This window comes from Poecilia reticulata, linkage group LG11, assembly GCF_000633615.1.
Source record: "Poecilia reticulata strain Guanapo linkage group LG11, Guppy_female_1.0+MT, whole genome shotgun sequence".
Classification (NCBI taxonomy): domain Eukaryota; kingdom Metazoa; phylum Chordata; class Actinopteri; order Cyprinodontiformes; family Poeciliidae; genus Poecilia; species Poecilia reticulata.
In genome coordinates this window covers 8,841,789-8,859,478 of record NC_024341.1, presented here as the reverse complement: position 1 = coordinate 8,859,478, position 17,690 = coordinate 8,841,789, and the positions used below count along the sequence as shown (strand labels likewise).

The window sequence follows — 17,690 nt, the reverse complement described above, 5'->3', positions numbered from 1 at the left end:
CGTCCGAAGATACTGTAGCTCTTTAACCTGTCATGGCTATCATTCTTTTGGGACAGCTTGGTAACGAGAAACCTTTGTAAAGATCAGTCAAGACTAAAGCATTTGATGTTAAATTCCATTAATGAGGAACAGGATTTATTTCTAAGTACCAGCAGAGTTTATATATGTCCTTGCTATACTTTTTTTTTTTTTACATCTCATTCTTTTTATCTATTCAATAGTTCTTTCTCTTGTCCTCCCATCTTATTATAAACAACCTAGTTTTGAACTTATTTGTCGTAATATTCACCCATAATATCTGGACATTATGTCAGGAGTATTCTAATAATCTTTACTGAGAAAAGCATTGATATGTTCAGTTCGTATTTTGCCCAATGCAACAACCATCTGACTTTTATTCTATTTTTGCCTACTGATGAACTTCTCCCACACCAGGTTTTAATTTGGTGAGGCGATTCTCCTTGCTCAAAGACACCGATGTCAGAAAGCTCCGCAACCCCCGAGGTTCTGTCATCCTACGCCTTGGCAAGGCGTCACTCTTGCGCCCCAGCGAGTAAGTCCGTTGTTTATCTCTCTCTCTCTCTATCCTTTTTTTTTTTTTTTTGTCTTCTTCACTGCTTTGCTTCCTTTCCCCAACAGGGGAATTCACCCTGCACAAATATGTTTTGTTCAGATTTAAGTGGAAGGGAAAGAGTATAAAAGTTAAATTATGTGCAAGATTTCCCACAATGTGTGGGCACAGTGTTTGACAGGCTTTCTCTTTTTCACATCCGTCTGAATGTACCCTTTAGCCGTATCGGCTTGTGAACTTCCCCATGTCAGCGCTGTCTAAGGGTTATTACATGAAGAAGCAAGAAACGCTGGCCAGACGCTGATTGAGTTTCCAAAATTACCACTGTTACTGGCAGAGCACACTGTTTTATTTTATTTTTTATTTCTTTGGATTTAACCACATCTCTGCCATTAAAACAAGCTTGCATAATGAAATTTCATCCTTTCTTGCCTTGGCAGAATCTGTAGGAGTGATATCTTAATTAGTAGGCATGTTGCAGTTGCCAGCCCCCCCCCCAAAAAAAAAAAAAAAACAGAAAAAAGATTTATCAGGGTGAGGATTATGGAGCTGCATTTTAGAACATGTTCTGAACTTGTTTTCTGAGCACAATTTTTAGTCATTAAAAATCCAGCAGCATGTGGCTTCCTTTCTGTGTAGCTATGTCTTTATACATTTAAAGGTTTTTTACTCAGAGGTTACTTGTAGAGTTGACAAATGCTTTTAAGGGTTTTGTTCTTTGGTCTTTTTTTTTCCTTCTTTGTACTTTCCATAAAATTTTAATGTTATACTCCCCAATAATAAAGCACTTTATTTTTTTATTTTTTATTTTTTTTAGAAATTGCCAAATGGGTCAGCTCAGAGCTTGAAGTATTTTATCTCTCTGTGTTTCGATGTGATGTGTGAACTCGCTTGAAGATGAATCTGCCTACACAACACATTTTTCACGTGAAACATTGTTTTACTTTTCATCTTAAGAGTCACAAATATTATTTGTCAAAATCTCAGAGAGAAGTATTTCTTGCGAAAGGAGGGAGAAAACACGCACAGAACTCTGTCACCTCTTGGGAAACCAGAATCTGTGTGGCAGAAGAACAACATTTCAAGATGTTTTTGTTTTGCTCTCAAGCATACGAGGAGAGCACAGAAAGGCCGCGCTACGTCTTTTTCATGTACGTTTCACTGAATTTTGTTTTGTTTCTTGAGGTTTTGCTGCCTCAGATAAATTTGTCTTTATTACACATACATACAAAAATTAAGAGCCCACTGCACTGAACCCCACCGAAAACCTCCTTGTTATTCCACCAAATATTGCTTTCTGAACTCTGCCTGAGTAAAAACATTAGCATTGTTGTTTCCAAATGAATATGAACTCGTTTTCTTTGCATTATTTGAGGTCTGAAAGCACTGCGTCTTAATTGTTATTTTGACCATTTCTCATTTTCTGCAAGTAAATACAAAATGTTTGCTCGAAATTTCGGAAACGTAGAATTAAAGTAGTTCATAGAATAAAAGAACAATGTTCATTTTACTCAAACATATGCCTATGAAAAGTAAAATCAGAGAAACTGGTAATTTTATGTGGTCTCTTAATTTTTTTTTCCATGTATATGTATATAATTAAGAAAGGAAAAGCCATGATGCTCTCCACCTATTCTTTCAGAGTGCAGTCTCTATGACAGGATAATAGGATGAGAATTGACTTACCCGGGCCTGAGACTGCACAATAATGGCAACGCTCAGTAAAGAGATGAATGACATGACACCAGTGCTCAGCCGCTTGTGTTATATGAGAGACGACTACAGCAGTCTTGCAGAAAAGGATCCTATAACCATCACAATGGCAGGCTTCCAAGGCTTCCAAGGCAGGGATTTTAGCATGAAGAGCCAGTGGGCAGGTTGTGAGACCCATACTGACTGCAGAACTTGACTGCGCTTCATAAACGCCTCACATCAGACCGGGCCGTTTCTGATCGTGGAAGATCAGACCGACAGTTTCTTTCAGCTGTTAGTCAGTGTTTCCTGTTAGACATTGTTGCAGGCAAGGTGAGTATGGATTTATTCATGACAGGAACTAACAAGGGGGGCATTGAAAAAAAAAAAAACACACAAAATAAAACAAAAAAAGAGCAACACAGCTCCATCTTACTAGAGTAAATGCAACTGTTACCCAACACTTTAGGAGTCAATACCGGTGAATTCCTGTTTGAGGGAGAGGACCATTGAAGTGTCAAGGTGCTGCACTGGTGTGTTGTGATGAACAACAAGTGGAGTCTGGAAGTGTAGGTCTTAATTCACTTGTCTATCTATGTTCTGACTTTTGCCTGCAGTCATTAGACATGGATTATGTACTAAAGAAAAAAACCATACGAAGGTGGCAGAAATGAGCCTCGTCTGTATGGTTGTTGAGCTCACCTTAGAGACAGATTAACTCTACTTTAAGTTCCCATGGAGGGCATATTGTCCTTTCGAAAATATTAAAACTCAGCTCTGACAGCTTTGGCAGCTGATTACGAAGTTTTTCGGATGCCTCAATTTTATTTGTTTATGTTTTGTTACGCTCGGCTGGGAGGAGACTTTCTGGATAGATCCAGAAAATGTTGGAGAAATTGCATATCCCTTCTGGACTGGGATGAAATGGAGAGGGATGTGTTGGCTTGGTTTCAGTCTTGGCCCTGTTTTCCCCTACATCCACATTTCGAACAGATGACAAAGAACAGTTACCTGACTAGAAGAAAGCTAATGATGCAATTAAATATGCTTGCTATGACTTAGAAAGGACTACAGAAACAATAAAAATAAATGAAAAAATTGATTGCATCAAGAACTGAATAAGATTAAGGAAAACTCAACGTCCTTCATTAGTCTTTATATCTTACTCAGTTCTCGAGGTTTTTCACTTTTGTTAAGTGACATTGAAGACACAAGTCAAATCTCACCACAGGGATTTCAGTTTTCAGCAAATTCATATTTGGCTAAGTCTAGGTTTATTTTTTAATAATCTGAGTGTGATGGTTTTAAGCCAGTTAAAGATATTTCATGAAGTTAGGATAAAGCTGATTAGGTGATAACTGAAGGCATCTTCACAAACAGCTGACTCACTGTAATTTCATTTATATCAAAAACATCCACTCATCCATCCTGAGAGCTGTGCACCATGACGGAAATAGCGCAAGGACCCTGCTACAGATTAGGTGTTTGTAATTTGTTTAAATTTCACAACGGAAAGAAACACAAAGCATTCTAGCAACAGGGAAAACCTACGGCATGTAAAGGCATTTGTCAGCTGTCCCTTTCAAACCGAGTCCGCTTCTTTCATGTGTCAGGTACTCGCTGTTTAACATTCCTCCTGGTTAACTCTGACTGAAGCACTAGGAGACAGAGACCCCAGCCACAGCAAGCAGTGGATCCAAGCACACTTAAGAAGTCTGCATACGGGTGTCGATGTACCTCCCCAGTTAATATCCGGTTCTTAAGAATGGGATCTACCATTTTATTATCATATTTCCTCTGTTGTTCTCCTCTCCTGTGGCTCTTTTTTACTAAAACAAGAGAGGAAGATGCAAGTTTCCCTGAAATCTGAGTCCGTCTGATTCATTCTGGGTAATCTCTTCTCAGAGCGTATGTCTGTCTGTTTCTGGGTTTCTGAGATTTAATGTTTTTATTTATTTATTTATTTTTATTTTTTATAATGACCCTGAATGTAACAGGCCATGTTTCAGCACTTCCAACTAAAAAAAAAAAGTCGATAGTTTTTCTGAGTGGTTTTGTGCCCTGCAGCTCATATCTCTAATCGACAGCAAAACAACTCTGTTCTGAGCACGACTTTTTCTCTTTCTCCTCTCTCTGTCTTGTCTGTGGCGCTTTCTGTCACATTTTTTCCATCTTTTCGTCATCAGCTTTTCCACCCACATTCTTTAATTATGAAAAGCCAAAACTCCTGTGCATTTATTTGGTCCCTCAATGTATTTAAAAAAAAATTGTACTTCTCTGTCCTTCTTTGTCTTCTTTCTTCTCTTTTTTGTTCAGTGTTTTCTCCTTCTCACCTTTTTTTTCCCCCCCACTCATCTTCTCTTTGTTTTGACGTCTCGTACTTGCCTGTTTTCCCTAGGATCCTACCTCGCTCATAAATCAACGTCACCCAACTTCTAGGAGTGGGAGACCAGCTGCCAGCATCAACAATTCTGTGTGCGTGCAAAGGGAAAGAGTTGGAGTGAAATAGAGCAAGGGAGAATATTTCAAAGTTTTTACCGTCTCAGTGAGGAGACATTTCACTGGGCTCCATCGTGAAACCCTCATCTCTCAATATACCCACACACCTGTATGGATTGTATTTGTGTGTGCTCGTGTGCGTGTGTGTGTGTGTGTTTTGAATTTGTGATCTTAGATGCCCTTGACTGAAACCGAAGGATGAAGCCCGCCGGACTCTTTCTGCTATGAAAATTAATGCCAAGGGGTCACACACACCGGCTTTGCATTGTGCTTTACGGATATAATTCAAAACCAGGCCAACAGAATGTCTGAAAAACAGTGTATATATATATTTTAAAAAATCCTTTCTGTTTGAGAATACAAACAGCTGCATAGTGTTGAACTACAGAGCTGCTAAAAAACTCACGTTTTTCATAAATTTACAAATTATTTTATTGATTTGTTCAGTAGGTTGCTTAGAAATTTTACTTCAAACTGTCTTTTGTCTAAAGTAACTCCTTGAGATCAAGCTAAATAATGTCTGAAGGGTAAATGGAAAGACAAAATTGTCATTGATTATCATTATTGTGAAGAATATAAATGATCTGGGTTTTTTTCATGTGTTAATGTAAAGTGTTTTATACTTATATATGTTTTAAAAACATTCCCAGCTAATACTGAAATGAAATATTTTTTTGGGAAATAAAAGTAGGCATTGATGTGTGTATTTTGTTTTACTGAATGATTTCAATTAGCTGGCAATCGTCACGTATCTGACGTTTCCTAACTTCCGTGTTCCAGTCAAGTGTTCCCTCACGGCTTACCTGACGAGTTCACGTTGATCTTCACCCTGGCTTTGAAAAAGTCTGCACTGAGGGACACCGGCTACCTCTTTCAGATATCGGATCAGCAGGGATATCCACAGGTACTGCTTGCTTCACACGCTCTCGTTGTTCCGCAACAGCCCTCTTTCCTCCTGTCGCCACACATCCCCTCTCTCGTTTATACACTATCCATCGATCGCTCACCTTTTAATCGTCTAACTTTTCTTCCGCGTCTTTCTTTTTTGTGACCCTCTCATCACTTTTTGCATAGTCATCCACTTTCCCTTTCGATTTTTTATTTTTTTTCCCGCTCACGCGACATCTTTTCAATTCTCTCCACCCTTTCATCCCATTTGCCTTTTGTCCTGCCTTATTTGTCATTGGGCAACCCTTTCTTTCTCTCTCTCCAACTTTCTCTTTCTTTTTGTCCGTCCTACCTCAATCATCTCCAGCTCTCGTCTTTCATTCACCTTCATTATTATTCATATGTGTTCCATGATGAAGCACTGGAGTCCCTCCGAGTCTCGATAATCGCTACGAGTCTGAGGCCAGATTTAAATGCTTAGTGTGTATGATGGATGGAGGCTAAGTTGCCTCATTAGTTGTGATTGATTGGCTGCACTTCTTGTGTGCGTAATTAATGCCTTCCTTTACTACCTCGTCTTTGATGTGTCGTTCTGTGACGCCACTTGCTTCTATTTACGTGTGCAAATTATTCTTTGTTCAACTCGAGATAACTCGAGAAACAATACGTTTTTATGTAGCGTTTAACTTCTTACCCCTTCATAACCGACTCCCTTTCTCCCTAACTGAAGCTCTCAGTGGACTTCAGCGCCCCCGACGGCACCCTGACCCTGCGAGCCAGGGCTGCCGACCCCGAGGCCGAGCTGGTGAGCTGCGTCTTTAACGGCGAAGGCGTTGAAGCCCTGACGGACCTCCAGTGGCACAAGCTGGCCCTCAGCGTGCAACGCGACGCCGTCTCCCTTCACGTTGACTGCAACTCCATCGAGACAAAGCCCCTGGAGCCCCGAGGCGTCCTGCAGACCGATGGACACACACTGCTGGGTGTTCGGGCCTCAGATGCCGGACCGGTGCAGGTGAGAATAACTTCTCCAAAACCTCCTACAATAAGATCTGAATGGAAATTTAATGGTTGACTGCAGGAGAATGCATTATAAACCTTTACCTTTTAGGGCTAATAATATGTTTTGTTGTGGGCTAAGATCTACTATTTTTTTTCCTCTAATAACCAACCAACCAACCCTAAAAATAAAGTAATGTTATTTTCCAAGTACAGAGAAACTTTCAAAATTCCTGTTTCAATTTGTGAAGACTCTAAACCTAAAAAATAAAAGTTACAGGTGTTGGGAAGCACACATTCGAGGTGAATTTCAATTGATGGTTTTTGACTAAAAATGTCAATCCTACTTTTCATGTTTATGTTTTAGTTTAACTTCACAACTACGCACAACTTTGTGTTGATTTACCACGTCACTGAAGATATTTTTGTATAGTGACAAAACGTGACAAAGGTTTATGGGTTTTGGATATGCTTGAAAAGTTACTTTACTTCCACTAAACACAACATTCTTCCAAGCTTTAAAAAACAGAGAGAGATCAATTGAATTCTTAAGGCTCTATGTTAAATTTGATGTCCGGTGACTGGCAGGTGTTCAGTGTATTAACCAATGTTATAATTTAAACAGATCGCTACCTTTATCAGATGTTTGTGTGAGAAGAAAAGACGTAAAAAAAAGTGTTTCTCCTGATGAGTTTACAGGAGCACGGAATAACTCATTTGTACGCTACACAACAATAAAATCCCTTGCCACACATTACTAAAGCACACAATGCACGTTTATATTAAATAGAGTTATTGATGTGATTATGCGAGATATGTGCATTTTCTTAATGTGCGGCAGTCTTATTTGAATTTGATTATTACAGCAAGACTATGGAATAAATCAAGATTAAGATAGGAATGTTAATGAAAAGCAGTTTGGCTCCTTCATCGGAATGCAAAACAGATGCTTCGTAAGTGCAGAAAGGATGGCTCGTACACACATGCAGGTGAAGCTCTCAACAAACAGCTTTCCAAATGATTTGTTTGAATGGAAAAATTAATTGGCCTTTAGCCATGTTTACTGCCTCGCTTTAACTTATAGCAGAAATACAGCTGCGGACGCGAAGCTCTGAATGCAAAGTACCGTGTTAGTAATTTCCTCCTCTCTCTTGGTTTTTCATGCTCTCGTCTCCAGATGGATGTTCAGCAGGTGATGCTGTATTGTGACCCAACGCTTGCAATTGAAGAGTCCTGCTGCGAGATCCTCGGCGCTCGGGTAAGACAGGAAATACTTTCTCCCTGTGAATGACAGAAACCGATTCAATGCAATGCAGACATTTTTTTATTCCTTACACATGAATAGTCATGTTGCTGTTTGAAATATAAATGGAACTTTAACAGAACGAAGACTAAAACTGAGTGTGGTATTGGCTTTGTCTAATAGAGAAACACTGAGAACCAACCAGTCTGCTGAAGAGTTCAGGAAACCCAGATTGTATCCTAAACAAAATGCTGTTTTTACTCACCCAGACCAGTAGGTGGGGTAAACATGGAGTATGTGATAAGGCTTCCACAAGAGGTTAGCTTTAAAAATGGTTTTAACAAAAGAGGCATTTTCACTGTTCAAATGAATACATGTAGGAGAAATTTTCTCTCTGAAAAAAACTTTAGGGGCCCATAAGGCATTGTTGCCGTGTGAACACGGAGCACAAATGGTTAAAAACGTTAAAGTAAAAAAAAAAAAAAAAACGTTCCAGAGTGGACGGGCCATTAAACTTCATAAAACACAGCTGAATAATTACAGACTGTGGGAACAGCACACTGGATCTCAACTTGCGCTTAACACCTCTCCTCTTTTTCTCCTGACTCTGGGACCTAGATTTAAAAAAAATACAATCTGACAAATTCAGACAAAAAAAAAAAGATTACTTTGGACACCTTGAGCAACAATCCAGTCCTTTCTCTCCTTACCAGGTAAGACACCTCTGGTATGGTCTCTGGTTCAGAAGTGGATTAATAGATGGAGTGTGACAGTAGTAAGCCATGTGTCTCCTAGTCCACGCCTTAAGAACCTCCTGCAAACTTTAAAATGGGCTTTGCTTTACAGTCCTCTCACAGCCACAGTCATCCATGCTGCTTGTGCACTTTTTCCAGACCAATATTCCTGCAGAAATAATGCAAAAGTATTTATGAACGCCACCAGTTTCTATATTGATGACCATTTGTCGCTTTACAATTCTTGTGGACGGTGTGAGGACAACAGCTCTCCTGTCAGCAATCTTTTCACATGATTGTGTAGGCCATGACCATGCCATTTTATTATTTAAGAAAAGCTTTTCATTGGTATTAGTGATTTTCCAATAATATAACATTTGCTGTAAGCCCTCATAAACTAAGCAGAAATAAACATTTTAAAATTATACCTATGCGTTATGAATCTGTATATTTATATGAGTTCCGTTGCTCATATTGAAGAACTGAAATCAGTCAATGTTTTAGCCAGAAAAAAATGCTCACTGGGCACTTGTTAAAGCTTCTTTATGGTGTTGGAAGGCTTCTAGTGAGCAGATGCACAAAAAGCTGAGTGTGTGTTATCTAAATGAAACACCATAAGGAAACTTATGATTTGCTCTTGAGGTTTGCTCTAGTTGATAACCAATGGTTTGTCTTCATGTTGCTATACTTGCTATATTTTCTTCCAGCTTCTGTCATAATTACATAAAAAAATAGGTTGCCTTGTATATTGAAGATGCAGCAAGACTGCTATCCACATAACACAATACTGTAACAGTTGTCTAACTATTTGTTCTTCAGATTATTTCAAGAACTTATATATTTATTTATTTATTTATTTAATCACATAATGTGTAATTACGTCTCATCAGCGTTGATTGTAAAACATGTTCTTGCTGTGAATACAAATCTAATTTAAGGCATCTTGCTTCCAGCCACAGCAAAGGGCTTTAATAATATATTCCGCACCGTTTCGATCGTTTCTTGCCCGTCCGCTCGATTTCTTTCTTCTCTGTCTTTAGGTTTTTGTTTGCACACCTCCAAAGACTTATTAAATTGGAAACAGATTCATTTGATTAACAACAGAACGGCAGCCTGCTCAGGTATGAGGAGAATGGCAATCATCCACTTCAGGAGTTTGTTTTTGAGCTGAAAACTCTTTAACTCCTAGTCTGCTTTCTTTCCAACATAATTCTCCGGGGTTTTATTACCTTTGTGTTTGTGCCTTCTTATGCCAAATGAGTTTGAAGGAGTCGGACGTCAAAAAGGGCGGGACGCATGCTCCCTCGGCTGTTTGAAAGTTAAGTCTTCTGCAATGAAGACTTCCTGCTGTAAAATGGATTGCATGGGCTTGTAGAACAAAACCATTACACTTTAGCTCTTTGTACATGTGCTGCGGGGCTTCCTCTGAGCAATAGCTAAATTTGGCTTGAGAGCTGGAGAGGCAAGTGTGAAAAATTGTAGACCTGTGGCAACTGAAGTATTTTTAAAGACAACTAGCACAGTGGAGAACATGAACCACTTTTTGTACAATTGTCGTGTTCTGGTTTCTGGCCACCTTTATTCCCACACTCTATTTGCGTCATTTGGTTGTAATTATACCCAGTTGGTAATTTTCTTTACTCTGCAGGGCCGTGCAAAAAATGTTGGTTTCCTTTGAACTTTTTGAAATTTTATGACCACAAAACTCAAGTAGGAATAGAAATGATTAATGGATTTAAAAAGGCGTTTATATCTTGCCCTTTTAACTCTGATATTCCTTACTAAAATCGAGCTCAATGAATTGTCTCGAGAACTCATCTTATTATAGAGTCCAAGACAAGAGTTCCATAGTGACAGTGGAGAAGCTCCTGTTGGAAGATAGAGCATATAAACAAGACCATTTTTAGTGAGCCATTCCACAAATGTGACTTTCGTTGAACAACGACGAGAAGAAATTCACTATTGGGGGAAAAAAGGCATGAGAATTTCAGTTTGCCCTTGCCACAAGGGACATAAAACGTTGGAAGAAGGTGCTTTGATGGGATCGCATTTTGCAAATTCTTCTCTGCCCATCTCCACAGTGAAATAATGGAGGTGACAGCGTTCTTCCATGAGAATGCTTCTCTTCAGAATTGGCAGGGAAGCCAGGTAGAGTTGATGGGAAGATAGCTGGAGGAAAACACAGGAAAATCCTGCGAGAGGCTACAAGAGGCTTGAGAACAGAATTGTTCGCATCAAAGCTAATCCATGTCAGAACGGTCCAGCAAAAGGCCAAGCCTAAATACAAATCAGAGTCTCTGGCATGACTTGAACATTTACTGTATATTGCCTGGAGCTTTACATCCAGTCCTACTGAGCATGAAAAAAAGGAAAAAGATTTTGCTCTTGTTGTACAAAACATAACCTGTATGATTTATATGCATGTCAAGCTAGCAGCTTTGCATCATTTCCCGTTCACTATGCAACATATTTGTGTTTCAGTTCAAACCCTCATAACTAAGAAGATGATGTCTGTGAGTTTAGCAGAAGAAAAAATTAATGTAATTATTTGTGCAATGACATCTACAGGAGTCCTAGCTTTTATGTAGTTATTTTATAACCAAAGGGCAAAACCAATCCCATTCCAATCCATCTGACATTTGGACAATGGTAACTTGCACCAGCTAATAAGCTGATTCACTGTCATAAGGGTGAATGAATAGGCCTTTGCTATCAAAAAAATGTAATGCAGTGCTACCACTTTGTCATTTTATTGGCATTACTGTTCATAAGGTCGCCTGACAGAGTGAAAAGTATACTGTAACATGTTTTTTCTGTCTCCTGCTTGCAGTGCCCTACTGATGCTGCAAAGAGTCGTCGAGCGGCTGAAAATGATCTGGATGAAAACATGTTTAGCCAGGTAATTTCCACATCCGCGACACGCACAAACTACAGATGGGCTGTTGTTCGATAAAAGCACAAAATGTAATTATAAACATTGTTTGAATAATAATAATAATAATAATAATAATAATAATAATAATAATAATAATAATAATAATAATAATAATAATAATAATAATTAAAAAAACAAACAAAAAACGTCTTTCTCCAAATATATGTGAAAGAGAATCTGCTCTAGCATGGGACACATGTTTACAATGCAGTTGGAGGAATTAGAAACACACTTAAGTAAAATTGTGCCACAGAGGTAAAGGTCTAACTCGTGCTTTCTGGTCTGGTCTGCTATATGTTTGGCTCCGTGATGAAATGTTGACTGGTCTACAGTTGACAATGCATTTTGTTCGTTGACCGCTTGAAGAAAGTATCAACACCCCCCACAACAATCATACATACACAGGAATTAGGAGTGTATAAAAGAGGTAGAGATGGGTTTTACGGGCAGCCTGGATGAGAAATACATAGTATTGAAATACAATAGGGGGAGGAATTGTTAGGAAAATAAAATAATATTAAATTTTGATCATTTTATGAAAAGAATGATGGGATATTCCATATTAGGCTCCTTTAAAATTGTCTTGTGAGGATTGTTGATCTAAATCGTGGCTGCACAGCCGAGAAGACGAGGACCATCTGATAGTGTATGTCATGAACAAAACCAACATTGTTTGGCAATATGCAGTTGCATGTGTGCACAAAGGACGGGTGGTTTTCATGTTTTTCAAAGAGGAGTTCAAGAAAAAAATAAAATAAGCTGGTGTTTGTGACGAGAACTGAACAGCCTTGACATCAGTGCCTACCCATCACCCACAGAAAGCAGCGCTGCATTATGTGAAAATAAAAACATAAAAAATACAAAAGCTGTTATGTTCAATGGAGGAAATCTTTAAACAGTGAGAACATTTTTGCCTTTAGAAGTGCAGATATTGATTTCCCCAGCTCCCAAACATTTACAGAAGTGTTGTTCAATGGAGTTGAAGTATGAAAGTGATAACAACAAACCCTACATCCTCAGTTATAAAATGCATTTCACTGACAGAAACAAGGCTTTAAAGAGAGCCTGGCGCAATGCATTTTCACTTGCAAGGCTCTTGTTTTTAAATTCGGTGGCGAGAATTTAAGCTTTCCAACAAATTGGACAAAAAGAAAAAAAGTATTTTCGCAATGCATGGCACACAAAGAAACAGACAGTGTTATTATTCAGACGGATTTATCTTGGATGGTCTCAGGGAAAAACTAATTCTGGGCAGTTTGTCAAAAATGATACTTCTTCCCTCTTGAAACTAAACCCTGCTGTAGACTTTGCGTCACTTTGGAGTATTATGTGAATGTTGGTTCTGGTGATTGCTTCAACAATGACTCACAAAGTTCTTCCTTGTACAGTCTTTTTTTTCTGTTACTCTTTATTTCATCATACATATTAAAAGAGGGGGGTGGAGGGGATCTAAAATCTGTTATTTATTCATTGAGACTTGCGTTTGTAACTCTCTGGAGTTAAACTTGTAGCTCAAGCTCTGCCAGACTCTGGGACAAAATAATCAATCCCATTGATGCTCACAGCTAGACACAAACATCTCATGTATTTTTCTCTGCCTCATCTCTCACTGTCACTTGGACTTGTTTCTCTGTATAATTGCAGTTTGACTGCTCTGCTACTGTGATATGTAATTCAGTCTGAAAATCTGTAAACCTAAATGGATGGAGCAACTAAATTATTTAAAATTCCAGGAACGCAACAGATGCTAGATTACGTTCATATTAAACATAAACTCGTTGTGCAAGCCTTTACAAAAACTACACAAAAATTACGTTGGAGTTTAATGAAGTTCTTACAGTTTTGCCTGTTTAAGCATCTTGGAGTAGAAAACAAATTACTTTAAATTTTTTTTGTTTTGTTTTGGATAAAAACAACTACTATGAATATCTGCCAGCTTATGGAGATATTTAAGACTCAAGGACCATGATATGTAGTTGACACACTGTAATCTCTTAGTTCATTTCAAACCACAATGTTTGGTTTTAAAAGCATGTAAAGAAACAAAAACTAATAATCCACAAATATCAAAGCAATTGTCACAAGCAATTGTGTGATATATCAACAATAACATTGGTATAGGTCCATGCTAGTCATTTTGTAACAAATCTGTATTAGCAGAAAAGCTGCGGGGAAGACGGCGGTGTGGTTGTGTTTGAAAAGCTGTCAAAATGGTAGTAAAATAATATACATGATATTGGTAAATATCAGTTATCTATGATTGCGACAATATTGATACCGGATATCGACATCGACTCGAATTTCCATATTAGTTTGTACAAATTATTGTGTAATTTGTGTGCACCGATACAAAATGTGAGTGCATACTGTTCACTTTTTCTGCATGGCATGTGAAATGGCTTAAAAAAAGTATTGAAAACATCTAGTAATATATATATATTTTTTACTTTACAGTAGCAAATCCTTTGTTGGTAATAACAACCTCAAACTGTCTTAAACATGTCTGTTACTCATTCAGGCACATATGTCCTGTGTGATGCTTATGTAATGAGAACCATTTCTGTAGACCACAGACAAGCGTCTACTCTAAAGCATCTGATATCAATTTGTCCGTATGGATCTAAGTATTCGTTTCCAAACTCTGACAAATTTTGGCTGTTTTCTTAGATTGTTATCCCTTTCACTCCTTTCAGGGCCTCCTTTTCTTGATATGTTCCAAGTTTATTCAATCTTTCGCTCATCATCATACATAATTCGCGGACTAATTAATTGTATGTGTGTTTTAGGTATCAATCAACATAAAAAAACACTTTTTCTGTGAAAAATATTGACTCGTTGAATACATATTTTCCCTGCCGTATAAGAGCGTGTCTTCAGCAGAGCTCAAAAAGCTTTGCAAAAATCAACCTTTTACCTAGAATTTCATAAAGAAAAAAACAAAATGACTTTATTGTGTGAAACCTTTGTACAAAAAAAATATTTCGTTAAAGCGTAATAATTATTCCCCATATTTTGTCTGATTCTGTTTTTTAACCTTTCTCCTATTGTTGCTTTTTTCACACTTGCTAGCACACATACGCGCACACAAATTCACACAAAATGACTAGAAAACTTTCTATTTTTATCTGTTTATTAGTTTCCTACACAGTAAATGGACCGTTAAATCCAAGGTTCCAGCATGCAGCCTAGATGATACTGAGCCTTTCTAGGGACGGCACATTAAACTCTGCATGCATGCATGCTTTATTGTGTCTTCTGTTTATGGAGTATTCACCAAACAAACAGGATGGTTCATTTGGGGTCAGCCAAATTTAAAAAGCAACGACGTGGATGTGTTTGCAAGACACTTTTGAGAAATTATGCCAAAAAGTGAAATCCTGTTTTCTAAACTGATTACACAGGCTCTGTCTGCCTTTTTGTCATCTTTAGATATTTATTTCATGTGTACATAAGTCAAGAGTGCGGATAAAAATTCCTACTTTTGCTAATGTTATTTAAAACTTTACGTTTATATCCTAATACTTTAAATTCTGTAATTAAGTGCAATTCATTCTTTGAAATATGAGTGGGAATACATGAAATTTGTTGTATTGAGATGAACAACACAAGCTTTTGCAAAGTACAGACTAATCTTAATTGAAACTGACTGATTTTAAACCTCTGTCTGCTGGAGTGAATTAAAACGTATCTAATCTGCACTGTACTGAAATTAATTTGACCGACGTTGGCTGAATAAAATGAATCGAGTGAAGGTGCTAAGCAAAGTTATTCTTTAGCACAGTTATAGGAAAAACAAACATAAAAGAAGCTCCGCTGAAATCAAATTCCATCTTGTTGTTCTTGTTTGCCTCCAAGCTACAGTTAACAATGCAGCACAGTTGGTTGTTACATAGGGTTAGAAATGTAGGAGTAAGGACCAATTTGCTTCAGAGCAAAATCAAGACTTCTTTTGTTGTGGAACGACTAATAAGATTTTTGTCCATCGGCAATTATTCAAGCAGATAATCATTAAAAAGAGTGTGTGTTTTAGTTATTTACAATATTACCTGTGAAGGATGTTTCCTTCATATTATTATTTTGCATCAGTATTATTGTCTCATATGCCTTTTCAATTTTAGAGCGTTTGAAAATACTATGCCAATTTATCTGTAAGTGCTTTTTATGTGGTCTGATAATAAATAACCAAATTAATCAGAAAGTCCACTCTGTAAATTGAACTTTCACTTTCAAGCATTTGACATCTTGAGAAGAGTGTACCAAGTAGCTGTTTCTTTACCAGGCAAATGAAATTCAAGTATGCAATAGTACAATTGACTTCTTGTAAGTTGCACTATTTTTTAATTTATTTATTATTTTTATTTTTTTTACTTTATCAACCTTAAGTAGAATGCCATTAACAGTCAACTTTGTATGGCTAATATCTAGACAAATATGTTATCATCTTCATAATTGTAGTAACTCAGCTTGCTAGAGGTTTAAATAACACTACTATGCAAAAAAAGTTAACCTTCTGGGGAGATTTACAGTAAGGTTACATTGGCCTTATCAATTGTTTGGTTGCAATTTGCAGAGGTTGTCTCACCAGCAGGGCAGCAGGATACAAGAGGTATAATTGACTCCTCTGACCCTCAGTACCAAACCCCATCTTCTGATGATGTCAGACAACCTTTCTTTGCAACTAGCATCAAATAAAGTTTGGTATGGGCTTATGTGTGTGTGCGTGTGTGTGTAAGGGTGGGGGGTCACAGCAGTTGCTGCCTTCCTGAAATATGACAAATCTCACCCACAGTGTTTTTTATCTTGCTGCACTGTAAGCCTCTTTTTTTTTTTTTATTCACTTTCTTGCTTTCAACCCAGTTTCCAACTGAGAGGTCATCCGGGCTTCAAAAGATCCAAAGTCTCCTTTGTGCCTATTTTTTTTTAAAGCCTTATGTGTGACTACTGGAGTTTTTATGATGAAGTTCAACACTACCTGTAAAATGGCTTTTCTCTTCTTCTCTATGCCACTGCTCTTATTTTTTTGCCTTTGCTGTCTTGAGCAAAATTGCTTTCACTCAGCTTTTGCTTGCTTCCTTTACTTCCTTGTTGACTCTTGTTTTCCAAATCAATTTGCTACTCTGCACACAGCAGGGGGTCTATATATTTACGTACCTTGGGGCTTATAGGATTCAGTACTTTATGTTCTTCATGAGCTCATCCTTTTTTTTATCTCTTAAAAATACAGTACAGAATAAATCCTAATGACATATCAATGTAACTGAAATGTCTCCCGTTTTTTTTCTCTATTGTTGTGGTTTATCTGATGCAATGGTCTCTAAATGATGCAAAATTTAAAAGGATGGACTGCAACAACTTCCCTACGATACAAAAATGTCGTCTGATGACCTTCATTATTTTTTTTTTCTCTCCACCAACAGGATATTTTTGCATCCAAGGATCTTGCAGAAAAAGTAAGCCTCACGATTCACACCCACTCGCACACACGTGACTTAACATTGCTGCATTTTTAATAAGACTAGCGGGACAACTGGCTCCAGCTAAGACCGCTTTGTAAACTCTTCGGTTCACAAAGCGAGAGGAGGATGTTCCCAGTATGTGCTCCAGTTTCATACTGCTGTCTTAGGAGAAAAAAACAAAACAAAAAAAAAAAGTTTTATTTTTTTTTCCAGAGCAACACTTTGAATTGAGTCTTTTGCTGTCTCTGTAAGCCCGTCCAAAGAGTCGCATGTTCTGTTTAAATTAAAACAAGAGGACAATGTGCAGGCTAAGCAGGTTGTGCATTTGACGGCGTCTCCTGCTGCCGTTCTCGAACACTTGCTGACTGACTGAGAAACTGATTTACGCCTCATTATGCAACCGGTCTCAGTTGGGGTGTTCCTTCTGCCTATTAATTTTTGTCATTCACCTGCAATAGGCAGGCTCTGTTCACAAATAGAATACAAAACTCCAGACGCTTCATTATGTTGCTCCGGTGAGTGCTTACTAATGTATCAGGCTGCCTCTCTTGACTTCCTCAATGTGTGGGGCATTACCCAGGTTGGTGCTCGTGGCTCACCATAGCGTTAGAGGAAGGAAATAAAAGTGAATTTAATTTGGTGAGATTACAAGAGCTCAGATTTTTTTCTTTTTTTT

The 17,690-nt window shown here is 37.9% G+C and overlaps 1 protein-coding gene across 4 annotated transcripts in view; it reads left to right on the top strand.

The window, feature by feature from the left end:
* Positions 1–17,690, top strand: part of col16a1 (collagen, type XVI, alpha 1) — an 83,469-nt gene that overhangs the window by 21,216 nt on the left and 44,563 nt on the right. For all 4 annotated transcript variants that reach the window (XM_008421598.2, XM_008421599.2, XM_008421600.2 and 1 more), the window contains exons 4-9: positions 436–553; positions 5,543–5,666; positions 6,381–6,662; positions 7,824–7,904; positions 11,454–11,522; positions 16,976–17,008. In XM_008421598.2, the coding sequence (XP_008419820.1) occupies positions 436–553; positions 5,543–5,666; positions 6,381–6,662; positions 7,824–7,904; positions 11,454–11,522; positions 16,976–17,008 (707 nt within the window). The remainder of the gene's footprint in view (positions 1–435; positions 554–5,542; positions 5,667–6,380; positions 6,663–7,823; positions 7,905–11,453; positions 11,523–16,975; positions 17,009–17,690) is intronic.